The 27516-nt window shown below is 34.6% G+C and overlaps 1 protein-coding gene across 4 annotated transcripts in view; it reads right to left on the bottom strand.

Annotated features, from left to right (window-relative positions):
- LOC412994 (octopamine receptor beta-3R) overlaps positions 1 to 27516 on the bottom strand; it is a 109029-nt gene that overhangs the window by 9012 nt on the left and 72501 nt on the right. Inside the window, exons 2-3 of one of the 4 annotated variants that reach the window (XM_006557665.3) lie at positions 20865 to 21761; positions 14851 to 15151 (exon numbers count right to left, since the gene is read on the bottom strand). The exons of 2 other annotated variants lie outside the window; for them this stretch is intronic. In XM_006557665.3, the coding sequence (XP_006557728.1) occupies positions 14851 to 15151; positions 20865 to 21482 (919 nt within the window). In that variant the 5' untranslated portion in view covers positions 21483 to 21761. The remainder of the gene's footprint in view (positions 1 to 14850; positions 15152 to 20864; positions 21762 to 27516) is intronic. One more of the 4 variants, XM_003249104.4, reaches the window with a different exon arrangement.

Raw genomic sequence — 27516 nt, 5'->3', positions numbered from 1 at the left:
TAGATCCAATGACGAACATCGATAAATTTGTAAAAGTTGACAGCAGTATTCTAATTTATTTCCTCATTTTCAATTTGCATACAAACAATGGACCGAAACAAAGGAATCGAATCGTGAAATGAAACTTCTCCCTAAAAATATTTTCGTCCTTTTGGAAAGGTAACGAATTAGTTTGGACGGTATGGTGTTGAGGCAGATGTTTAGATAACGTATAACTCGAGAACGAGAAATCGGTCGCGTCTGAAAGGCGAAAGCTGTAAAGTTGGCGTGCTCGAGCGCAGTCAGCTGGATTTAGGTTGGTTGGTCGATGCTCACCGGCTTCTCCGCTTTCGTACGATCGATGCGCTCGTCTATCAAGATGCAGGAAGCTTCAACCTCGTGGCATGCCCGATTTAAATGTACACACGCAATTACTCGTCGTTTCTATCGAACACGTCCACGAATTTATACGGTTCCAACTTGCAAAAAAATAATGGGATTCGAGGATGGAAAACGAAAATTCTTGTGGCAAGAATGATGAAATTGAATTTAATATTCTTCGTTCGAAAGAAAAATTAATACACGATTAATCCTTTATGAAATAACTCACGTAACGTGTATCGATGAACCGTTATTAATAGGGAAAATTTGATCGGTTTCTATTTATATAACCAATTTCTACTTTAAAATTTTACTTTCCGTTAATATTTTTAGAAAAAAGGCGCGCGCAATTAACCGTATTCGAATAATTTAATATAAGAATTTTTTTTCTAAATTAAATCTCAAAGGCAATTAAAACGCGATGCTGTAACCAGAGACGTCCCCGTTAAGCAAACGTTTTCAAACGTTCTGAAAAATTCACCATGGTGAAATTGGATTCGCGTGTTGTGAGAAACGGACTCTTGTCAATTTGTTTAAACTTCTCATCAATAAAACTCGGCGACGTTTTTAATCGTGTTCCACTCGAGCTTGTGCGAATAAACGGAACCGTGAGAAACCGAATTCTCGAATATAAAAATTTTTTAATAGTAATGAAAGACATCGTAATTGAAACCATTACGAGCGGGGGGACAGGGAAAATTGTTTTGCGGATCAACTTCTGTTATTGTTGAATTCGATAGAGCAGTCCCAGGTAATTTTTTTCTATCTTTATTCCATCTTCATCGATACGAACTTTTCGACAGCTTTCTTGCACGTAAAAAAAAAAGAAAATTCGTATTTGCAAGAACTTAAAAATCTATGCTACTACTCCACTACGCGCTCTAGCGTCGATCGGTAACATTAACGCGTGAACGATCGATATGAAATATTCCTTCGACGCATGAACGATCGATATGAAATATTCCTTCAACGCGTGAACGATCGATATGAAATATTCCTTCGACGCGTGAACGATCGATATAAAATATTCTCGAATTATTCGTAAATTCAGATTTTCAATTAACGATAATTGGAATGTGTAAAATTGAAACTTCGTAGAATGATACAAATTGAAAAGAAGAAACGATATCGGTATCGCGAGAGAACGACGGTTCGAATTCGTATGAATTGAAGGATGCGAATTTAATGGTCGCTATTTTCAATTACCACGTACTTGGAGTGCATTACGAGGGACCAGGTGACTGGATGGAACCGCTTCGATGCGGGCACAAAAACGATTCGATCGTCCGGTCGTCCTCGTAATGTTAACGCGTGTGCCATGGGGAAATTTGGCGCGGAGACACGACGGATACACGGGCGTGAGTTTAAGGAAACAACAGTGTCCCACTTTCGAGTAATGCGCGGCCCTCGTTAAACGAGAATTATACGTATTCCGCTTTTGTTTCGCTACGCGCGTGAGCACGTCCAATTGCGCAAACGCCCTTAATTGTTAATAACTACGTGCCTCGTATCATCGAATGATATTTTTACGTAATATAATTTTATCATTTTTCTTATCTTATTGTATTACAAATATTATTTTCAAATTTGTCTTCTTTCAGAGATCGCTGTTTTTTCACGATGAAATCACGACGATTGCGATATCAGCGAGAACGAAAATTTTAGCAACGATATTAAATTGTTATTATTATTTTCTAAAATAACATTTTAATCAATTTTCAGTTTCGATTCAAGAAAATTTCCAATTATCGAGGATAAATCCCTATTTCTTGGATATACTTGGTTTCGATCTGACGTTTGCAAAATGAATTATACTTTTTAAAGGAAATAAGAGAGATGCTATAAAGTCGATCTTTAAAATGGCCGCGAATGCTTGGTTTGGACATTCGAGACGTGTAACTACTCGGTATTACCGGCAAGATTCTCGCTGTTCGATCGGTCGGTGGGGGAAGGGGCACACGGAGAACAGCGAAATTCAATGCGCTTTCGCCATTGTCGAAATGTTATTCCGCGAGATCGAACGTATCTCGATGTTCCAGATGCCTTGTACCTGATCTGGATCTGGATTAAAGCAAGAGAAGGACGTTTTAAAAGGGGCTTGGACACGTTCCGTTTTATGAACGATTAAATTCTAACGAGAGACGAACCGTAACCGTGAGTTACATCGCGTTTGCTTCTTCATGCTTAATTGGATTTGGGAAGGAACGTTGTAATTTCGTTGTTGCAACGTTGATGATCGCCGTGCTTCTGCCGTAATTACCGAGCGAAGAAGACAGATGTTGGAGATTTTGATATCTCAATTGATGGAAAGATAAAGTAAATTATTGGGTTGATCGGAATGTTCTCTATATACGTGTGTGTGTTACTCGCAAATTAGAGTTGCTAGATTTACGAGATTCCAGATCGCAAATAGAGTTTCTTAAGTGAAATGTAAAGTTTATTCGGAACATTTATTAGTCTCGTAAAAGAGGTTCTCATTGTTGCAGAGTTTGTTGTTAGAATTCAAAAAAAGAAAACAATTTACTACTACACAAACTTTTCTTACACGAAAAACTGTGGATATTTTGTTAAAAATTAAAGATTGCATCGATCGTTTCCTTTTAATGGCTTCTCTTTAAAATAAAGAAAATTTATTTCGATATATTTAATCGACGAATATGATCGAATTTTAAGATTTATAAAATTCTTGATTACATAAATTAATTAATTTCACGAAGCTAAAGTATTTGATCGACAACTAGGAATCGGCAAGTTCGAAATGCATATTCCACGTTTCTGCGAGTCACGAAGTTTAAGGGTTCTATGGCATGGTTCTTATAGAGTTTGGAAGTGGGTTAAATCGGATATCATGGTTTCGGTGTTATAAAGTTTCCATAGAGTAACTCTTGTAAACTTGGAGACTCTATCGTTTCAGGATAGAACCTGAATTGGTTCTTTATAAATAATTATACTTGTTGTTCCATTTGTTGGAAAAATTCTTTATCATTACGACGCTTAAATCTATTAATTTTATTCAAAGTATGGAGATAATTATTCTTTTCTTCAAAGAAAAGAATATTGCGATAATTTGAATATTTATATAGCGATCTCTAAAACGAGTAATATTAAATTAAAATGAACCAACGTGTTAGAAAGACATTTAAACAGATTCATCGACGAGAGAACTAATAAGTTCCTTTCAACATCATCTCTTTCACCTTTCCCCCGAAGATTCTCCACAAACAAGATTCTTTCTTTGTCGAGACGTGTTTCGCTCGTTAACGAACTTGTTAAAACCGCGAATCTGAGAGAAAAAGAAGAAAGAATCCCTTTCTAAGACGCGAGGGATATTACATTAGCGCGTACTTGGTAAAATCTCGGTTAATAAAAATCTTTGATGACTTCTATTCAAATCTTCCGAGCTTAACAAGCTTCGTCTCCCTTTTTTTTCCCCCTCCTCCGCTCTTTTCGCTTTTCTTAAGTAAAAGAAGAAACGGCCACTTTCATCGAGCCTCTCTCTATATCGAATCAATCTTCTCTCGGCGACGAGAGAAGAGAGAGATCTCGTGACGTGGAGAAGGACCACTACCATCCTTTCCTCTCGACGTGGTTTGTCGCGCGATAAATTACTTCGGCCGCTGGGAATTAATGCTATTTTTTTTTCTTGCCGCGTTTGTTATTAAAGACGCGGCTGCCGTCCCAATGAAGAATCGAGCGATTCGTTTTTCCGGTCGCGGAGTATCCTCTTCCGGTTTTGTCGGAGGAAGAAAGATCGGTCGATCATTCCGGGAAAATGAAAAATCGATCGGGAGAAATTGCTCTCCATTTCCCTAATTAACCGTTATTAAGGGGAGAAATATCGCGAAGGCAGATTTATTAGCCGTTTTTTTTTCAGTTTCTTCTTCCAGTTGCAGCGTAATTGGAGATATTTCGAGAAACGGATGTTGAACTTGATAGCAACCCGTGTCGCATTCTTCGCGTTTAAAACGATGCGATAATTTAATAATCGCGAGAGCAATTTGCCAATTATTAGGATTATTTCGTGGTTATAAATAACACGAGAGCTTTGAGCTCTCGGCAAGTTCGATGAGAGGATGAAATAAATCTGAGAAAGATCATTCTAGGAATTATAGCTTTGGTTTGGAGAGAAAAAGGATACGAATAATTATTCGATTCAACGTATTAAGTTTCTTTCGTAGGATAAATTTTAATATTTAATTAAGAACGTAATTATTTTTCATTTGTACACAAAAATTCTATTCTAATTCTATAATTTTCTATTGCAGGAAGCACGATTAGTATGACTCGTAAATAACGAGAAAAGGGGAAAATTCGTGAAATACTCGTGAAAGTTGAAAATTGGGATTCCTAGATCCAATGAAATCGCTTTTATCAACGATATTTATGATTTCATTTGAAACGGCGTTGAATTCCCATTTGACAACAGAAATAGCAGATGTAAATGGAAATTGGTTTTACTACGGCCGTTTTGTTTAAACATTCTTCAACATGTTGTCGTCTATCTACGTTCCACTAAGTTGGAATACAATTGAGAATTACGCCCTCGTCTATTGGTTCTACGCTTTGAATTATCTATTCCCTTGTTTCGTTATGGAAAAGAATCGAGTGATTGTCTTCCTTAAATTGTCAATTGAAAAAGATTGAAATTAATCCTTTAGTGTCTACAATTGGAAAATGAAAGATTCAGAAGAAAAGGAAATAGCGAAATTTAGATTAATTAAAGAAGAAGATTGAAAATACTTTGAGCGTAAAATGTATTATCGATTTCTTAAATTACTCGAAATATTATATCTAAAATAAAAGTAACGAGATTAATTAAACTATGCTTCAAAATCGATATGAATATATTTAAAATATAAATCTCTATATTGGAAATGACAGACATTATAATATATAATACATATAATAATGCGTATGCAAAAACGTCTATATCAAGATCTTAAAGTTGCACTGTTTCGAGCTAAATCCTTATCCGATAAAGAAACATCGAAAGGTCTTCGCTAACGGTATATATCTTATAACGACCCAATTCTTAAATTCATCGAAACCCCCGACTAACGGACTATTTAATTTACGTAGAAGAAATGGAGCTCCTTTTCCAAGAAGCCCCTATACGCGGTGCAAATTGAATCCAACCTTCGTAGATAAGACAGATCTTGCAGCTCTGTCATCGCTCGATCCAGCGCGTTTCTTTAAAATAAATTTTCCATCTCGCGAGTACGCCAGCTGGTCTAATTTGGTTGGAAAGTCAGCCTAGACGCAGCCTATCGTTCATTTACCATCTTCTCGTCGATATTGTTCGCGATGATGGAAAATCGATCATTCGCGTCCTCTAAAAACGAGGTCTTATCTCTCGCCACGATTTCGATCCGCGAGTCGAATCGATAACGGCGAATATCGTTACTTCTTCGTTTCTATTCGTCTCTATCCCTTTATCTATTTTTATCTCGATGACCTTCATCTTTCCGAGGATACAAGGAAACGGGTTCGAGAGATTTCAGAGATTTATATCTACGTTTTTTCCCAGAGCCCTCGTTCCAAGCGCGAGCTTGGATTTTGGACCAATATCTTAGCGTCCCCTTTCGTTCGCCAAACGAATATAGAGATTTAGAAATGGAGTGATTTATATTTCCTGGGATAATTGATTATTTCCAAGAATAATACAAAGATACATCTTTCTTTTAATCTATCATAAATATCTACCTTAATTGTAATCGCGTTAGGGAGAATAATAATTCGATTAGAATTTAAAAATTAAAGAGAAGACTATGGCAAAAATTATATTTATAGTTGAAGAATCCTATGCAATAGTTGAATCATTAAACAGAATTACAGAAATAATAGACACATATCGTTCAAATAGAATCCTGGTAATATTAAATGGATTGGACATATCATAAGCAACGACATCCGCGATATATCCTTTCTTCTCAACATTCACCCTCTTTTAATTCGAAACAAAATCGTAGAAACGACACCATTTCACCAATCCATCGCGATCCACAGCTTCTGCCGTTCCACCACCCCTTCTTTCCGTTAAGTTTGCAGCCGTCGTTTCCAGATATCGAGCGGAGCGAGCGAGCGGAGGGCGAGGGTGTCCCGGGGTGTTCCTACTGGAACCGCGTTCACTGACCTACCCTACCGCAGCCTGCGAGGGATCAAGCCTCTGCCAACGCCACGCACCCCTTCCTTCCACTCTCCTCCTTTTTTCTCCTCCTTTCTCTCCTCCGTTCTCGCCACTTGTTCTCCTCCCCCCGCGTTCCTAGAACGTTCTTCAGACTCGTCTTTCGCTTATGCCAGACGCCGCTTTTCAAACGGAAAGACCCGCCGTTCTTTCCTCCGACTTCTTTGACGCCCTGTTGCTTACCCGAGGAAATGCTCTAATTATTCGAGAAACTCGAGGAATTTCGCTATGGACGATGAGGAATGCTCGCGATGGGATGGGAAATGCTTGTTTCGATAATAGCGTGTAATGAGCATTAAAATTGTACGTTTTCGGATCGTTTCCAAAGTGGACGGGATTAGAGGACGAATGGTAATTGGATCGTATTTATTTATGAGGGTTTTATGAGTTAGAGAAAAGATTGATATTTCTTTCTATTTATATTTGATTTTTGTTGGATGTTAAACATTGTTTTATGAAATATTGGATAAAATGAGATTGGAAAGTATGAGGGTGATGTAGAATTGAAAAATGATTATTAATCTTTCCCACTATTTTTGATAAATTAAATATTTAAAAACAATTCGTCAAATTACTTTTTAATAAATTCTTCAATTTTCAAGGAAAGAAAAAGAAAAGAGATATTAGTAAGTTTTGATGTCATATTTTTGCCAATATTTTTCAAGTTATTAAAAAATGAATATTAATCGTTTCACCGATCGATTCATCGTTTAATCGCGTCTAATCGGATTAGCTTTCGTTGCAATAAAAAAAAAACATTTTTCCATAGTCGTTTCACACGATTTCAATAATCTGGCTTTCGAGCGACGGGGTTAGGTGAAATAAAAAGGGTGATGAGAAGGGTGGGGAAACAAAGGGAGACGAGAAAAGAAATATTTTTCTTGCGGTGTTGGAGATCTCGGCGACGTGACGGGACGTGGTGCGAGGGACTGAAACGGGAAGACGAAGAAAAAGCGGATGGCAAAGTTCATCTGGGGAATAGGTCAGTGCACCTTGGCTTACATTATTCCACGTGAGGGAAATGGTAAATAGTCCTTGAGACGCTCATCATTCATGCGGATGAATAATGAAAGTTACATTATTCGTTCGTTTCTTTACACATCTTATGGATTTACATCCATATTTTGCTTTTCTATTTTTATTTTTCCGATTTCATCACCTTCTGACGACAGTTCAAAAATTTACAATCGATTTGAAACAATATTAATATTTCGTTAAAGGAAAAGAATTAAAGTATAAATTTAAATAAAAATTGAAGAAATTGGAGTCCTAGTTTTCCTAGAAGATTATTGTAAGAAACTTTTAACTCTTGTAATGAACCTTTCGATCGATTATATATATTGTTGTTTGTGCAGTAACTTCTCTTATTTTTCGAACAGGAAGAATTCAAAGAATTCCATCTAATATTTTCGCGAGTAAACTTTTTCCAATCGTTGCCCAAGATTTCTCGAATCCATTGATTCGGAATATAAAGCGATTGTTTCGAGTCAAATCTCGCGAAACGGCTAAGAATTTCGATGCGGCATTCCTCATCGACCATCTTTTTTCACCCTTGTCTTCTTTCCACAAGCATCGTGAAAGTCTCGCTTACAACTCGCCTTTGTACGACCCTTTCTGGGTCAGTTTTTAAATAGGCTCTCCGACTTGCAAAAATCTACCATGCTCGTGTAAAGAGATGAAGATGTTGTCGCGGAAAGGGTATAATTGGTACGAGATTCATTTTGTTTTAACATGACGTTTCCACGAACGACTCGATTAAGATAGAAGATCGTAACGATGAATTCATTACAGCGCGACAAATGATAATTGTATTTTATTTTAGTGTAGCTGTATCGCAAAATTTATTATAAAAATATCACGAAATAACGATACTTTGTACTCGAAAATACGTAGAAAGATTGAAATACGAGAGGAAAATATGCATTATAAATCTTGGAAATGGGAAATCGGAAGAAAAAACAGGGCCAACAGATTTAAATAAACTTCTATAGACTTACGTAGATTTCTATAGACTTTGTAGCATAGAAATAGATAAATGTCTATATTAGAAAATGAGTGAAAGAACGAAATCGATGTTAAGGAAATTAAGAATTCTCGTGAAATGATAAATTTTTTTTAATCTGACTCGAACTTATCCAGATTTTTTAATTAAAAATTATTTTTACACGAAGAGAAATATTATTTTCTGAAATCAAAAACCAAATTTATAATTAAAAATTAATTATTTCGTTTTTTAATACAAGTCTTGAAGTATAATTTAATAGTAGATTTCATAATAAAAATTGAGTTTATCGTGAATCTATATTTGTATCTATAAATGTAATAAATTATTCAATGATTTCGATATCTTTTCATTGAAATCAAATCAAAATTATAAGCATGATTTAATAAAGAATAATATTTTCATATTTCAAAAAAATTAATTGCGCGAACCAGTGCAATAATCTCTCAACAATAATTGTCGTAATTAAATAATTGAATTTAGAAGTGGTTATTTAACAATGTTATTATTAAGTTGCAATTCAATATCGTAAGAGGATGTAATAAGCTTATACGTTTACAACATATAATCTTTCTCATTAATTTTGTTCGCTACACGTTGTGCATCTTGTAGATAATTATTTCACGTTATTCATGTGTTTGTACATATGGAAAGAGTAGAGATAATTAAAATTGTTGGACCAATGGTAAAAAATATATTTTTCTTCCAAATGTTGATTTTTGATGACAATAAATAGAATGCTGTTTCAAAACTATTAAAACTAAATCGAGGGTTTCGAGCTTTTTTGAACTGACGTAGATTTTAAGAATCAATAATAAATGATGGATAAAAAATCGGAAATTAATATTTCTGCGTCAACGTATAATTCGATATCTGAAAGAAATTTGATCATCTCGAGCAAGATTCATCAGCAAGTGGATTTTAGCGTGCAAACGAAAAATCATTCATCGTCCAAAAACATGTTCATCGTTCTTCGCATCCTTGTCATAATATTAGTCAAATAAATCTTTTTGTAAGTATTATATAACTTCGTCTATTTAACATTTTCACAGGTTATAATTCACAGATCTTCGCACAAAGTTATAAGATTTATTGTATCTTGTACCCTGTGCAATAGATCTTTAACATTTCCATATCTTGGATTCAAAAGTTAAATAAATCAGCATTCTATATAACGAAAGAAATCTTTCTATTAACATCCATGTTTTCGTAAAAATCACAAATTAAATCGTGCAAGAGTGTGCACGATTTGCACGACACGATTGGAACCTCATGGTCACGAAATGTCAAATTTTCAAGCTCTTGGCAACGCTTCTGTCTGGCTGTTCTCCATCATGGCGATCGTTCGCGCGAAATGCATTTTCTGTCATCGTCCACGTATTTATACAACGTAGTATTTTCAATTTGTTGCTCGTCACCGCTTTAAATATTACCAGAGATAATAACAAGAGATAACGGGAGAGATAAGGGAATACACGTGTAATATCGGTCAAAGGTTACGACAATGGCGGAACGAGCACGTGACGACTGCAACATAACCTAACTATTGAACGAAGAGATGAGATTCTAACGATTCATTTCTTTTACACGCGTTTTCAACTGCGATAAATCAGCAAAAATGACAACCCTCGATCAAAGCGTTGTCCATCTTCGACAGCATTCGAGACAGAATTCGCGCGACAAACGACGCGTCGTTGGGATAATGTATGCACCGATCATTTTTTTTTTTGCAAAAATAACAAATGATACGTTTGGTTACACGGCGGATCTCGTAGGCGCGAATTATTTTAAGCGAAACGCATTTAGCGAATGCATCGACGACATGGAGACAAAATTTTCATTCCGTTGGATATATACGGGATGGGTTAATAAAAACGACACTTAGGCTGATGACGTGCCTCGCGCTAAATGCTTTCGGCTGAGAAATTTCATTTCACGCGGCTCGTCGAATATACAGATACTTTCAGGTTAAAACGAAGACCCAATAAGTAGACCGTTACGCGGGAATTTATGAAATTACGGCGGACATCTCGTTACTCAAAATAGGTGGAGAAGATTGAAGGGGAGGAGGGGAGAAAAATGTGATTCGAACGGTTAACAGCACGGTGGAAATCTTAAATGAAATCTCTCCTTTGAGGAGTGCGAGATAATGGGTCGAAAGGATGAGATTACGATAAGAGATCTCTCGGTGAATTAAAGTAATTTGAAATTGGTCCGCATAATCCGTCAGTTCTTAAAACTGACCTCGATGTGCGCCTTTCGCTAAGCAGTCGATGCTTATTTTGCCATTTATAAAAAAGTGAAAAAGTTTTAAAATAAAGAGTATGTATGTTTTAATTTTGATAATAATAATTTAATAGATTTATTTCTTCAAATTAAACAATTCAAACGATACGTTATAGGGAAAAAATATCTTTTGGCTTGAATATTCAATGCAGATAATATTCGATAATAACATTCATTACGATCTATCTAGCGGCAAATAAGTGATCGTTTAATTTGTTTTACGGTATTTTATATTCATTTTATTTTCATCATTTCCAAATTTCAAGATTATTTTAATTTTTAGGAAAAAATTACAGTATACTTATTTTAATATTTTCAAACAATAAGGCGTAAAAGAATTATACATCTATTAAAGGCTGAAGGTGACCTTAAGAATTTAAAAAAAAAAAAGGAAGAAATATAGAGGATCTATTATAATCATTTTAAATTTTAACCCTTTTAAGCTTAGTTGGACACAGATTATGCGATTCATTTAATATATAAACTATAAAAAATCTTCATCGATATTCCTATTTTTATTAGTAGCCATTTAATAACGTTTACACGAGTAAATAATAAATATTGAAGCAGAAGATGATGGAATTTTTGGCAATAAAATTCGTGTCGATTAATTTTCAGACAACTCACGATGTGTGTAGAAGAAGCCAGATTCTCCAAATTTTCAAGGAATCAAGGAAACGTCGCTCAAACATAGTATTAAGTGTTGGTCAAGACAAATGTTGATGCAAAATAAATTTGATTATGACGAATCGAGATTTGCATACGAAAATATACAAACTCGAGTATTATTGGCCGCATAAATATAATGGTAATGTGACATTTATCTAAGAAGAAATATATTTTTAGACAATATTACAATTTTAGCAACTGATATAAGTTTACGAAGAAAGATGTTCTGAATCCGATTGCCAATGATTTCGAGATCGTAAAAAGCTCGTTGAAAAACAATCCAACTATTACACAGGCCGAGGGCGTTATTTATTTCCATTATAATGATTGCCACCTTGCGAGACGATTCGATTCCCATTTGAGATTCGAGTTTCTCTTTGAATGCGTCACGTATCGTATTTTTACACGACACAATGCGTTAAATAATCTTTTAACAAATGATTTAAACTTGTGATAAACTTGCTTTGAAAATTCTATTTTTGATCGTACCAAAATATATGTAGCTTAGATTTAGGAGATAAAAATTCTGGTATTTTTTTTTCAATCTGAAAAGTATAGTTTGAAACGAAAAGAAAGGAATTAATAATTAAAATTTAATTATCATACAGATTTATATTATAATTTCAATGAATTCTATTCTTTTTCCTTCTCTTTCTTCTCTTCCTTCTCTTCAGATCTCACGTGATTAAATATTTCCATTCTTATAAATTTAAATATTAAAAATTTCCATGAATAAACCGACAATAAATCGAATAATAAACAACAATTTAAGAAATAATATTCGTTGGTTAAAAAATTAATCATCAACATTGTAAGAGAGGGTAATTTTTATATTTATATTTTGCAAATATATCTGTAACGGATCAAAATTATCAGAAAAAGTGACGGAAAGATTACACGCAATCCCGTAGTAATTTCGACATCAATCGTACGTCATTTTTGGCCGAGCAATAATTGGTACCGGTGGAATGTATTATTACACCGCGATTCGTGGCGAAAGTTGCGGCCTTATCCTTTTTGCGCTCTGCATACCAAAATTATTCTCGCTTTCCGAACGATTTCCATTCTGTATCAAAAGCGTCCCAATCATTTCGTTCTTCGATCGAGAAAAATATTTTCTCCAGGAATTTTTCCCATATGTGTATACGTTATTTTTTTACATTTTTGAAAAATTTTAAGAAAGAGAAAAAAATTAAATTTTAATTTCGTAAAAACACAGTGGATGCGCGACAGAAATAATTTTGATGACGCAGAGTGATCTTACGAGTGCGAAAGATTGTTTGTTTTCCGCTTCTTCCAAGCCGCGAGTGTCTACTTAATAAACGGCCGCGAAAAGAACGAGCACTTCGAGATCTAAAAATACGAAAGCTCCAGAACGAGTCGTCGTGCTCCCGAAAACGATTGCGACAATATATTATCGCAAATTCACGTACGTGGAGCTGTGACCTCGTTGAAAAAACAACGAGGAACTTTTCGTTCGTTGAAAAATTTATTAGAAAAGAAATTTGAAAAATTCTTAATTTTCACGCGAAAATGCAGGATTCATCGTTTCGGGTTGCGATTAAACGAAATAAAATTAATTTGAGAGAAAAATATCTTAAAATTTAATATACGTCGAATACTTCTTTGGAATAGGAATAGAAGGAAATAACAAAAGGTGGAGCGGGAACGTTTAAAGCGACATGCAGAAAATGTGGAAATTTGTACGATTGACGGCGACAAGGTCGAAGCAAACAACGCCGACGTTGTTCACGGTACTCGATAAATAACACGGATTCACGATGCAAGACGACGAGAGTATCGGGTTTCAACGAACCAGGAAAGAGCGGGTTTATTGGATAAAAATAAACGAAGATACCGTGGAAGAAACGGATGGGTTAACGTTGACGCTAGTGGCGCTATTTCGGATGTTAGGATTAGCAACGATTACGAGCCAATTTATTAATTATTGGAGAGATTCGAGTTCTTGGAAAGAAGTTTATTCGCTACGTATGGAAATCACGATACGTTTAGAACCGCATGATTTATCGAGAAATTTATTTTATGGAATTTGTGACCTCACGTTCTCTCCGGTATGCAATCTTTGATCTCAAGACTGGATGACAATAATTCAATTGCCGAGGGACAGGAGATATCATTAATCGGCTATTTTAACTCTTGAATGCGCGTTCTCGTAATTGGATGCGAAAAATTAAATAAATTTAAATACAAAAATATATAGAAAAATCGAGACTGCCACGTATATTTATTTATGCTATAAATATGGGAAACGAAGATATTGGGTTGGCAACTAAGTAATTGCGGATTTTTTTTAGAAAATCAAAGACAATTTTTTCATGGAATTAAATAACTTTATTCTGTAATGTGTTGCCCATTTTGATCAATGACCTTTTGCCATCTTTCAGGCAGCATCGTAATCCCACGTTCATTAAACTTGTGGTTTTTATTAGCAAAAAACTGAATCAGGTACGATTTGATATCATTATCATTATTGAAATTTTTACCATTCAAGAAGTTTTGTAAAGATCGAAACAGAAAGTAATCGGATGGTGCAAGGTCAGGACTATATGGTGGATGTGGCAAAACATCCCAACCAAGCTCCAATAATTTTTGCCGAGTGACCAAAGATGCGTGTGGCCTTGCATCGTCATGACGGAATACAACACCTTTTCGATTTGTCAATTCGGGCCGCTTTTCTTCAACTGCATCGTTTAATTTCGTTAGTTGTTCAATGTAGACAACAGAATTGATCGTTCGATTGGGTGGTAAGAGTTCAAAATAGACAATTCCTTTGTAATCCCACCAAACTGATAACAAAACCTTCTTTCGACGAATACCAGCTTTCGATGTTGTTCGAGCTGGTTCACGTGGTCTGCTCCACGATCTTTTCCGCTTGATATTGTTGTAAACAACCCATTTTTCATCGCCAGTTATCAGTCGTTTCAAAAATGGATCATTTTCATTACGTTTCTTTAGCAAATCGCAGCTGTTAATGCGTCGCGTTAAATGCTTTTCTTTCAGTTCGTGAGGAACCCATGTATCGAGTTTTTGAACATAGCCAAGCTGTTTTAAATGGTTTTCAATGCATGTACGCGATACATGAAGCTTCTCTGCAATCTCACGAGTTGTACTGTGACGATCCGAATCGATTATTGCTTTAATTAGGTCGTCACCATCTATGAATGAAATCCGCAATTACTTAGTTGCCAACCCAGTAATATAAAATTAGTATAAAATTCGTGTGATCGATCGGTTTAAACCCATCATCTTGAATGCATGGCGACACGTTTCAAATATGTAGGGCCTTACGAGCGTTGCTCGAGAAGCGCTAATTAGATGAATCACTCACCGTTCTCCACGTTCAACTCCGCCGCGGTTCTATACGACATAGGTCTGCCAAAGTCGCTGGCGTCGCTCGGGTGCAGCAACAATTGATGGGACGCCCTGGAATGATGCCTCGAGGTGGACGCCCGATGCAAGTGAACACTATTTAGGACGGTATTGCTCGAGGCACGGCTAAGCGCCTCTTTTTGTCGAACAGCCTCCTTGTAGATCTTGCAGTACATGACAATCATCACGAGACCGGGGATCCAGAAGGAGACCGAGGAACTAATCACAGCGTACGGTGGGTTCACCTCGAACGTGCATATCTGATTCACCGACACATGTGTTCAATACTTTCTCCTTGGAACGATCGAGGAGAATGTATTATTTTGTGGTACATTTCTTTTTTTTTTTCGTCTTATTTTTATCGGATTTGAGAATCATAATAATATTTTTTTTTAGGTGGAGGAGAGGAGTAATTAGTAATTAGTAATTGTGAGAGAGATTCGGGCATTTTTTTGATATTTTGAGAGTAAATAATAGTAAAATAATAGGGTTTCACATTCTTTAGGTTTGTTTTCTCGATATTTCTTTTATTATTTTTAAAGTTTCTGCTATTTCTCGAGATAAATCTATTATCTTTTTGCTTTAATATTCGTACCTTGTGTTTATTTTTTTTTACTGTCATAGAAGTTGTGAAAACAAATTGTGAAACTTTAATAATAATATTTCGCTAATATTTTATCATGCTAGTGTTTCTATTTCGTAAATTTAAAAAATTTTTAAAATAATTTCTAACTTTAGTTTCGTTAATTTATTAAATAAAATATTTCGATAAACAAGTTTAAATTGAAAATTAAAAGTTTCTTGAACTACGGTATTATTCTCTAAATTGAGATATTTCCGGTTGAAAAAGAAAATTTTTATTCCGAGTTATTTTTTTAAAGCGATGTCCACGTATCGAAACTTTATTTTAATCGAAATGATAATACAAAATGATCTATCGACAGTATTTAATATTAAAAGAATTTTTCTGTTAAAAAGTATTGACGTAGATGCCATCTGTCTCATAATTACTCCACGTTGGAAAAGATTTTTTCTTTGAGATCAATCGAAGATTTTTCAAAGAGATAATTTTTTTTTTATTAAAACCTTCCTCTTCGCTTCTTCTGTTTCCGATGTTCTCCGTTTTCTATCGATTTCTAGCTTTTCTCTAATTGGATTGAAAACTCTGATGTCAAATTGTAAATATTGGTTGGATCGCATTTTTCTTAATTAAGATTTTGATTAATTACGATTCGATCTTTAATTTAATTATTAGAATTTGATTTTCGTAGTATTTTAATTTTTTTCAATGAATTTTTTCACTTTACTTTAATGATTATAAAAAATAAATTTTATATTGTATCTTCTTCTCTCTTGTATCTTCTCTCTAATCTTTTAAATTTATTTATATTTCCTTTTTTTAATATATCATGAATTTTTTCTAAAATTAATGATTTTCATTTTTAATCGAGAATAATTTGAGATTAATTCTTTTCAATATTTACTTGATGTTTTTTTTATTTATACTTCATCCACGAGTTTTCCTCTCCCAACTTGATCATTATTTCTTACACGTTTAAAACTTTAATCCAAAGTTCTTCGAAAAAGAACTCTTGATTTTTCGATCTCATTAATTTTTTTTTTTTTTCTCTCTAAAATTTTATCCCAACTCGTACAACTTTCGATCCACTTACTTAAATAAATTTAATTTAATTGTTTTATTCTTGTCATTCTACGTTTATCTATAATCTACAATTGTACAATTATACAAATTATTATCATAGAATTAATATTAATATTTTATTTCGTTATATGTTTTAGAAGAAAGAAAAGAGAGAAAGAAGAGAAGAATTTTGTTTAAATTTTAACGAAACTACTATTTATTTAAAAATATAGTTATGGAAAAATATTGGAGAAAGGATCGCTATAAAGGTAATGGGTTTTTAATCAATGGAATCTATAGAAACCATTATAATCGCATAAATTTCGAAAGCACGAAAGAATTATTGTTCGAGGACAGAGAAATATGAAAGTGGAAGTCTCGGCAGAATTTCGATTAACGGGACGTCCATTGTTCGAATCGTTCATTGTACCAGGTGTATTATCGAAACAATATATTTCGTCATGCCATATTGCTCCTTTTCTCGCCAATATTTTGCACTAGATCACGATTAATCGGGAACTTATTTAACTGTGACTTCATTTGTTGGAGAATGTATAAATTCTATGCGCATTGCATTTAATAAATGATCGTAATTTATCGTTACTTTTGTATTTAGTGTTATCCAATATTGAACGAAAATAAATGGATATTTTAAAAATGGAAATAAAATATTGGAAAAATGAATAATGAAATGGGGGAAAAAAAAAAATAAGATTTCGATATTATTCGATCGAGGAAGGAATTTTTATCCGTTTTAAAAATCACGCAAGAAACAATTGATAAAAAGCAATTGGAAATCAAAAAAAAAAAAAAGAAAGAAAAAGAAAAGGTTTAAGAAGAAATGAATGCCGATAAGATTAAAAGAAACGAAAGTATAAGATTAAAGGAAGTAAGAAGATTGAAAATGAGAACGAGAAAATTGGAGATAAAATAAAACGAATAAATGGTAAGAAAGAAATTAAAGATAAGGTATGTGGGTAGAAGAATCAAGATCCATTATTGCAGTAAGAAAATTAAAAATAAAGGAGTAAGAATTAATAATGAAAGCAGCGAAACCAAAAAAAGAAAAAAAAAAAAACAACGGTCAATTTAAGGATAAGCTGAGAATATACGAGTAGTTATAAGAAATAATTGAAAATAAAGATGAAAGGAAGTATTAATAGGAATAATGTAATATTTAAATAGTTAGAAGTTAGAAGAGTTACACGCAGAAATATAATAAAGAAACTTTAAAAATAGACATTGGAAACACAAAAAATAAACCACGTAGAAAATGAAAATATATGTTTAAAGAGTTATTTACTTTGTTCAAAAAAATTCTTAAAAATACATTTATCTCTATTCACGTATTAAATTTTCATATTTCTCTCGTTATGTTTTCTCGAAATATCCAAATCTTTCATAATCATTAAAGAGGAATCAAAATTTTTATAAATTATTACGATAAAATAGAAAAAAAATTCATATAAATTGTTTTATAGATAAATTAAAATAATAAAATTTTCACGAATGTTATAGTTTGAAAAAGTTTCCAGGGAAGCATAACTCGCTATGTTGAATTACGTAATAACGCGAGCTTGATTTCGGGACACTGAAAATTAGGAAACGAGTGAAATTCATGTCCGACTTTATTAGCCGAGTAAAAAGATTATGCTCGAAACTCGCATAAGAATTTTCACCGTCCTCGAAAAATAACAAATTCATCGTTTCTTCATTCTATAGCCGCAATTTTGTCAAATTATAATGATAGGGAGAGACTGATCGTCGTCCATTGTAGGTGCAACGTAAGTTAAGAGATTACATTTGACGAAATTGAAGTTGTACGTAAAGCGATCGAATATTGGATAAGAGATTACGATGTAAGGGAATGTGGCCTGGAACATAATAATCGAGCACGTCGGTTGGAAAACTTTGTCGGTTCTGTTGAAGCTGAGAGGCATTGTGCAATAAGATGTTCTGCCTTCTTCTCATGAATACCGAGGAAACGTAGCGGTGATTCAAATAGTTTGGTGTTTGCTAAATCAGTTGTGTCTTGTTTCCATACCGCTTTTGTCCGCTTTTACACTCGACAAGGATCAAGATTTTCATTGTTACGAAGAATTTTAATAAATAGATTAACGTAGAAATTGTCTTAAGAACTTTCGTTTTAATCGTTTGAAAAGCACTTGAACGATTCAAGAATTTAGAAGCAATTTTATATTGGAAGAAAATCTAGAGTTTAGAAATCAAATTTGTTCAAATGGCTACTTTTTTTTTCATCATCTCCAAACGAATTTCGAGCATTTCATCAAGAAATATTTATCATACGCGATGTTATAATATTTTTATAATATTCAATCCGAACTATAGTATGTATATATTCGTTCATATACTTGAAGAAATTACGAGGAAGCTTCAGAGGATGAAAACAAATTTTTTATTCTTAATTTATTATCAACTTTCTATGAAACAGGTTGAAACAGGATCGTCGAATAATTCAAGGGAAGGGAAATAAAAATAAAACGAAGGTTATCGGCGATCTAGAACAGAAGGAACAAAAGTTGATAAGAATGGCATTTTAGTAAGAGAAACGCGACGCACGGTCGTTGGACGTGGAATTATCGAAGCTATTAATTCCTTTTACAGTAGGGTGGGACAAGACAGCGAATCATCTCTATGCAAATTTGGAAAATCGTTTTCATCTTCCTCGCCCGGTTCCTTCGTGTTCCCTCGATCCACGTTCGATTTTTCTTAGGATAAAAAAATCTTGTCTTGCTCGAGTGTAAATATTCGATGAAATATTCTATTAACGGCAACGACGGTAAATTGAACGCCACTTATCGTCCGTTTCCCCATCCACGAGGTTAACGCGGAGAAACGCGTTCGAATTACAAATTCGAGGGATTATCCTCGACGCAGTAAACGTAATGAGATCGAATTTATTCGGTGATCGAGAGAAAGAGAAATAAATCGTGGTTCACTTTTCAAACAGAATTGAGATATTCTATATACTGTAATATATGTATATAAAATTAGAATGCCAGAATTTACGAAACCTTTTCGAACGTGTTTTTGAAACGATCGTTTGAAACGTTTAACAATTTTTTTGAGAATTTTTTAAAACCGAGGAATTTATGTTGAACTTTGGTGAAAAAAAAGAAAAAAGTACTTTTTTAAACAGCGTAATTTTCAAAGTTTTTCATTCAGATATAAATTCTTTGTACTTTGAAACTTGTATTTTTCAATTTGATACAATTTTAAATCGTTTCTCTCAAATGCAACTCGTAGCCGGCGTTAAATCGAATCAACGGTTATTTTTACGTTTTAATAACCATGAACTACTTATGTAATCAGCTGTTTCTCATTAATTTGATATGCACCGTACCGAGAAATCGTCGCAATTTACGAACGCTCACGGTTCACAAAGCATCGACACCAATTAGATCTATTCATAAAGATTTAAAAGAAAAAAATTGTAACGAAATGCTTCGTACAAATAAAAACACATTTTTTTAATCGAAGGAAAAATAATTAGGAACAATATATATGCAAATTGTTCGTTTCCTATTTCTATTTAAATAGTATAACTTTTTCTATCGTTATTGTAAAAATGACGAGCAGAATTGTCTCTAAATCGTTAAAATGACGGGAAGGAAAGTATAAAAATCGAATTATAAAAAAAAAAAAGGAAAGAAATATTTGTTTAAATTGGGATTTTCAATCAGTGGTCGGAAAGTTAGTATCGTCATGCTCTGAAAAACTTCACTTTAATATCCAGTGGAAAAGCATCCTCGGCAAAGTCCCAGTGGTACGTTATCTCGAGCGAATTGTGGCTTTCCATCTTGGGAATATCTGCACGTAAATGCGCTTCCTCTCGGAAGAAACGGCGGAAAGGAAGATGAACAAGAGGAAATAAGTAGGATCGTCTAGCATCAAACTAACAAAGCGATAAATCAAATAAAAGAATTGATCGTAAAAATTAATAATCTTCGAGGAAAGATTCTTTTCTTCTTTTTCATTTCGTTCGCTCATTTTCGATATAATTCCTCCATTCTATCCAACCAATACCGATATTCTCTTCCGATCTTCGTCGGAAACGATTTCACTTTTCAAAGAGAAAATCTTTCCAAATTCGATCGATCATCGAAATTTCAAAAAATAAAAAGAACCTCGAGAAAAATCTTCTTCGATCTTCTTTCTCTCCAATTAACGTTGGGAAAATCGGGACGAACAAGATTCAATCTTCTTTTACTCAATGAGAATAATTAGACACGCGTAGCCACAAAATAAGTTTTCTCGAAAGAGAATTTCTTTCTCCCCGAGCGACTCTTGAATCGTTCCAACCTCGCTACCTGAGAATCATTGTCCAATTGTTCCAGATGCTCGTCCGTGGCGTACCACCCCATGAAAATGGGAATGAAACTGATGAACGCCGGCAGCAACCATGCACTGGCCAGCATACAGGTGACAGTGAGCCTCTTCATGATGGCTGGATACTCCAACGGCCTGACAATGGCGTAATACCTGTCCACGCTGATGCAGCAGAGATGGAGGATCGAGGCTGTGGAGAAGTACACGTCCAACGAGCACCACACGTCGCACATGATCCTGCCGAACATCCATCGGCCGCTCAGCTCGACGGACGCGTTGAAAGACATGGCGCAGACCGCGACGAGGAAATCGGCAGCCGCCAGGCTGACCACGTAGCGATTGGTCGGCACGCGCAGCTTCCTATGCCTTCTCACGCTCGCGATCACGAGAGCGTTGCCCACGAGCGCTGTGACGATGATACCGATGATCACCACCCCCTTGACACCCGTCCAAACGACGTTGATCGGTTGATAAGCGTCCCCGGGGACAACGGGTAACGCGCCGTGGACGCTCGAGTTGAGGCGCTCGACGCCGGAAGTCGTGGTGAGCCTGCCTATCGATCGGTCCACGTCCTCGTCCGATGGCTCACTGACTTCCATTCCAACGCGAACCGCCTGTCACCATGTTACACACGCGTGTTCAGGGTGAAGTCTGTTCGGACGTGAGCACGGCGTTGGAATTCTTGGGGGCGGAAGACTGGCGTCGGGAAAGGGATCGATTCACTCGCGTGTCCACGTGCATTGTGCGTTGTGCTCTTCGAAAATTCCGCAGGTTTGTGGAGATTTCGTGTCCCGTGATCGGCAAATTTATTCGATCGATTCGCTCGTTACCTGGATATATCGTGGATATATTTCGAGATTAAAATCGTTAAAAGGATTCTGGAGCGATAAAATTGAGCGATAATATAAAAGCGTAAAATGATGAATGCATACGAAAATGGAACTAGATGGAATTAATAAATGGATGTTATCGGATTTCGTTTCATAAGTTTTTTTCTCGTCGTTACTTTCGAATAATTGTACAAATTGTTCGGATTGATTGTCAAATCCATTCGATTGTTCGAAAATCGTGCAAAACGTTATCAAAAATTGTACGATTTAAAAAAAAAATCTTCCAATCTTCTTCGACCTGGAATTCCTGTGCTTCGTTCCGTTCGTCAATTTTTTCTTTTTTTTTTTCAGGAGAATTGCACGCAAGAAAAGGGAAGAAAAGAAATGACTGGAGGCTGTACAATAGACGAATGCGCGTGAGTAAACGAGTTCCTCCTGTTCCTGAGCGACGGGATATACTCTTTTAACGTTAAAACAAACAGCTGATGGTGAGACAAGTTGTGTGCATATTTAGCTTGCTCGAAAAACATCTTGCTCTCAGGTATTCCAAGTAAAATGCAAACAGCCAATGACCCGATCTCGTTAGATGTTACGTTTCAAGAACTACAATTACGCTACAGACAGAGAGAATTCGTTTCTTTTCCGCGCGCATATTTGATGTTTTAACCTTTGCGAGGAATCGATAATGCTTAATTTATTCGCTTTTTCGAAATTTAGAAAACTGCTACGCTTCTGACGCGACGAGTATCACATTTTTGCAACGTTGACTTTTCAATTTTCGCAATGTAAATTTCTTTCTATTAGAACTCTAGATTCTATATACCGTAAAAATTATTACCAAAGATACATTGTTCACGGTTTTGCATCGGTTGGCAAATAGTTTTCATTTACCAGATAAGAAGAATTTTCAAGTCATTTCATAGTCAACATTTTTGGTCTCGATTCTTTATTTACGTATCGTAATAAAATAAAATTACGAATAATATCACATAAGTGGACGAGTCGTGGACGGACGATATAAACCTAACGCAATAATCGAGGAACTACAGCGCCACCTGTAGTTGCTCAATTACAAACCATAGCCCGTTCGAAGTAACTTGTGCTCCTGTCCCAAATGAATTCCCCCGAGTTCAGCTTATCGCTTACCCCGTTTACCGTAAGTCTAACCGCAAATATTCTATCCTCGAACAATCTAATTTCTCGTCATCCGACGTGTCTGGCACAGTTCATCCGGAACACTGCCACCTCAAACCACCTGCCACGCCATGGAAAAGACAGTTTTCACCTCGCGAAATCCTCCACCGCTACCTATAACCAACGACTGTATAGCGAATAACTTGATAATCCCAGATACCCAGGTGTCAAACGCAAAATCGGTCTCGGAACTCGTCACCTGGAAACGAATGTAACCTGTTTTCTCATTACGTAACATCGATATAAACCAGTTAATTAACCCCCTATATTTTTACGATATAATATTTTTGCAGATTTTTTAAACACAGAAGAATTATTTAAAAATCTTGAAGAGTTAATAATTATATTTCTTACTTATCTATAACTCGGTTAATAATAACGCGATAATCCAGCAAAGAGCCAAGGTCTAGATCGTGATACCGTACGGGAGATGCGTGAGAAAGGGACGTGTTGGAGATGCGAAGCCTCAATGGGCGTAATTAATGGCACCCGAAATGCCGTAGTTCCGGCGGAAATGTGAATAGGCACATGGTCGACGTGGATATCGGGGACTGGCTCGATTTCCTGCGTGTGACGCGTTTGATAGAAACTTGTCGACAATGAAGAATAATTGGTGTGTTTTTTTATCTTTTTCTGAAAAACGTTTACCTTGGAAATCGAATAAGTGAAAAGGGTCGTGATTCGACGAGTATAACGTGTATAAAATATCACATTCGAGGTAAATATTCTAATTTTGCCGATGATGCGTATATGTATGGAAGATTTTTCTAATATTGGTATAATTTGTAACAGGATGATAACGGTGTTGCTGAAATAATAAATGATATCAACGAATTGATTTGAGCAAGTTGTTTGGAATATTTTAATTATTATTACGAAGAATATTTACTCGGAGTGATAAACATATTACAATAGTGGAAAGAGAAATATATATTCACAGAAAGATGTTGCATAATATATATTTATTAAATATATGATAAAAATTGATTTAACAATAAGTGAGTATCGGTTGTTATTATATCGTTGATATTACATTTATATTTTAATAATGTAATATTATGGATACACGCGTGAAAATACGCATGAATTTAGAAGATTAATTTTGCGCAAAATTTTCCCTCTCCTATCTGCATAGTTAGCTTTTAATTCTATTAAGCTTCTATTAATCTTCTCTAATTTTAACACTTTCTTGGGAAAGGGGTCAGAGTTCTCATTAAGAGTGCTACTTTAAACGTGCTAATTGGAATTATTGTTACATTAACAGACGCAGTGATTATCTTGCTGATTGCGATAAGTGTAAATTTCGTTTATTATCGGTTCCAAGTTTTACTTTACTCGTTGCAATTCTCGTTGCAATTGCAATAATTACCGTACAAAGGGAAGTAAACGAATTTCGCTGATTTTGCTGGATACTTTGTATTCCTGTATACAGGGATCCATGTTTTTATATTTATATATATTGCATAAACAATTATTTTTTCATTAAGATTTCTTGTTTGCTTTAAATATATACCTTTTCCAAGGTAATAATTAGTAATCAACGCTTTCGTCGAGTTAATGATAGGTGTGCAACGGTGATAAATTAAAGCGGTAATTACCAATATTTACCAACGATTCAATAACTGTGTGTAATTTATACTGGTTATAATTCAAAAATCAAATTTACATTTGAATTGTATTATTCGCATTGTTGAATTACAAGTTAAAAAAAGAAAGAAAGAAAAAAAGAAGAAGAAGAAGAAACCTTTCTATTAATTCTTGTAACTTTCTATTAAGCAATATCAGATTTTTCCATAACAGATTATTTCTGTTATTCTTTTTAAGACTATTTATAACTTACGAACGTATGCACGTGTTAATATATTCGCGAGACATGTTTGGAAGGCCGATTCTCGAAGACACAAACATGTCTTCAAAACAAACACAAATATATCAATATATTATGTACATATTTATACAGAGTGTATTTAAATCTTTTTACTTAAAAAAAAACGGAATCTCTATAAAGCAACAAAATCTTTCAACGATCCAAGATTTATAATTTAAAAGTAATTGAATTAGATAATCGAAATAAAAAAATAAAAGCTTTTAATGCTTATAGCTCTTAAATGATCACATCTAGATCTTCTTTTCGAGCATGAGCTTTTTTGCTCATTATGAAATAAAGAAACGGAATAGAATCCGAATCTAGATATTATTACATTGTTTCGTCAAGCAACTAGTGGCTAGATTGAGATGCTTCATTAACGATTTTTTCAAAAAAAAACTACTACCTCATATTGTATTCATGATCACGACTATAATTTAAGAGCTTCCAGTTGTCATTGTTAAGCTTCGCTATTCTAATCTCTGCTCGTTAATTAAAAAAGATGGATTTGTTTTCTTTTAGAAGTATCGGTTAAATTACGATGGAGTAAAAATTATCCATCGCCATCGATGCATCGATTTACGACTTTGCGTTAGTCGCTCTTAAGCCCTTGTCGACCGAATTATAAATGAGATCATCGACCCATCGAGTTTAGGAATTGTAAGTGATTTTTTTTTCCTTCTTGAACAATTGTTAAACGTTAGAATTTTTTATTTTCTGCAAATGTCTTCGCATCTTTGGAATTGTGTATTTTCAATAAGATTCTTAAAAATATCACCTCTTCCTCAGATTAATGACACGACATGGCATAAGAATCTGAAATAATAAATGAAATAAAGAGAACCAGGATATAGTCGACGAAACGTAAGAACAAATCAAAGCGAGACAAGCGAATATGATACAAAAACTAGAAGAAGAATCGAAATAGAAAGTAATAACGGACGATTGAGAGGAATTTATTTTGAAAAAGAAAAAAAGTAGGAAAAGAGTGAAACGAAGTATGAAAAATAGGATGAAAAGGAAATAGAAATATCACAAAAATAGAACGAGATACCCCAAAATATCGCGGAATAAAAATAGAAAACGAAATAAAAGATGGATAATGGAATAAGTAAAAACAATTGAAATACATTTGAGCTTGAAATAAAGTACGCGAATTGAAAATGAAAGGAAGAATTATCTTATGTAATTTAAATAAGAAAAAAAAATAAATAAATAAATAAAGCGAAAAAAGTTTCTCCTTTCGATTGATGCCAATGCGAGGAAATTAAGGAAATTCGAAAACAAAAATGGCCTCGATGTTCAAAGAAATTCCTCCTCATCGAAGATCGTTTAAACTTGGAACAAGACTCAAAGGATCCTTGTAAATTTCAGTTGCGGTTATTGTTGATGAGCATGACGCTCAAAAGCGGTTCGAAATATTGGAATTCTGGTTTACATCGACTCTCGAAATCATTAGCAGTCCGTTCGATATCTCTCTTGAACCACGTCTACGATATCGAGTGCCGTTAACGAAGACAATAGAATCATGAAACAAGTGGCGGAGAAAAAGAAAAGGAAATTGTAATCAATTGTTGTTTCATTCGACGAGGATGAAGATTTATTTTCCAATTAAAAAATGATATTCGTACAAATTATTCGATCTTTAATCGGGAAAATCTTGAAGATCGAAGCTCGGTGCGAATCGAAAGAATATTTATTATTCCGTTATTATTTGAAATATTTCTATTCTCGTTTCGACAGAATCCGATCAACTGTGATCGATTGCCGGCGACACGAGTGTCACGGCCATAATACGAGCAACGAGAGAAAAACCGAGAAAGGAAAATCCTGGTCGTAATCGGCTCGGTTACGAAGGTTGCTTCTCATAAATCGCGTCCCCGTGTCGAGAAGAGACTCGTCACAGACGTTACGTGATCTCGATGCGAGATCTCTTATAAAAGAAACCAGGGTCAGCCTTTCCCTTTCCATATTGTTATTCGGATAGATCTTGGCCGCTGTTACATTTTTTCGACGCGAAACTCTCGAGCGAGTATACGACGATGGAAAATTACGTAAAAGGAATCGCAAATATTTTTCGAAACGAGTAAGAAATGTTTATAACATTTTGCGAAAAATTTTTTGAATACAGAGCGTGCTCGAACAAAACGTGGAGGTATTAAGAAATTATATCGGAGGGAAAAAATTAATGTAAGAATAATGATGATTTATGGGAGGACAGTTTTCTCTAGGAATAATTCGCATAAAAGGTACAATTTTCGTAAAAGGATATATCTCGAGTGTTTGTCGTTTAATTTCGAAACAACACGCAAAGGAGGAGAATTGAATCGTTTGAAAATTTATAAAAATTTTGCCGGTAACAACGAAGCTATTTATTTTGAATTGAAATATCTTGAGTTATAATGTTCTAAACAAAATTTTGATGAATCGAATTATAATTATTTCCAACTGTGTATTTTTCGAAAGAAGAATTTTACAGAATATAATCTCATTGATATGTATGAAGCTTAACATTCCTTCAAAGACAACGATGTGAATTAAATGAAATGAAACGAAGCATCGCGCAAAGCGCATTAAAATGCACCTGTGAAAACATCTTTAAAATCTCATTGTTCAGTGATTTCTTTTATTTTCAAAGAAACAAAGTGTCATTTTCCGAGACGTTGCGATCTTGTCTAAGATATTATTCCACAGACGCATTATTTTGTTACGTAAAATGTAAAAATCGATTGGGAGAGAATC

The sequence above is a fragment of the Apis mellifera genome, linkage group LG7, assembly GCF_003254395.2.
Source record: "Apis mellifera strain DH4 linkage group LG7, Amel_HAv3.1, whole genome shotgun sequence".
Lineage (NCBI taxonomy): Eukaryota > Metazoa > Arthropoda > Insecta > Hymenoptera > Apidae > Apis > Apis mellifera.
Note: the sequence above shows the minus strand (reverse complement) of the source record. Positions and strands in the feature narration are given on the sequence as shown.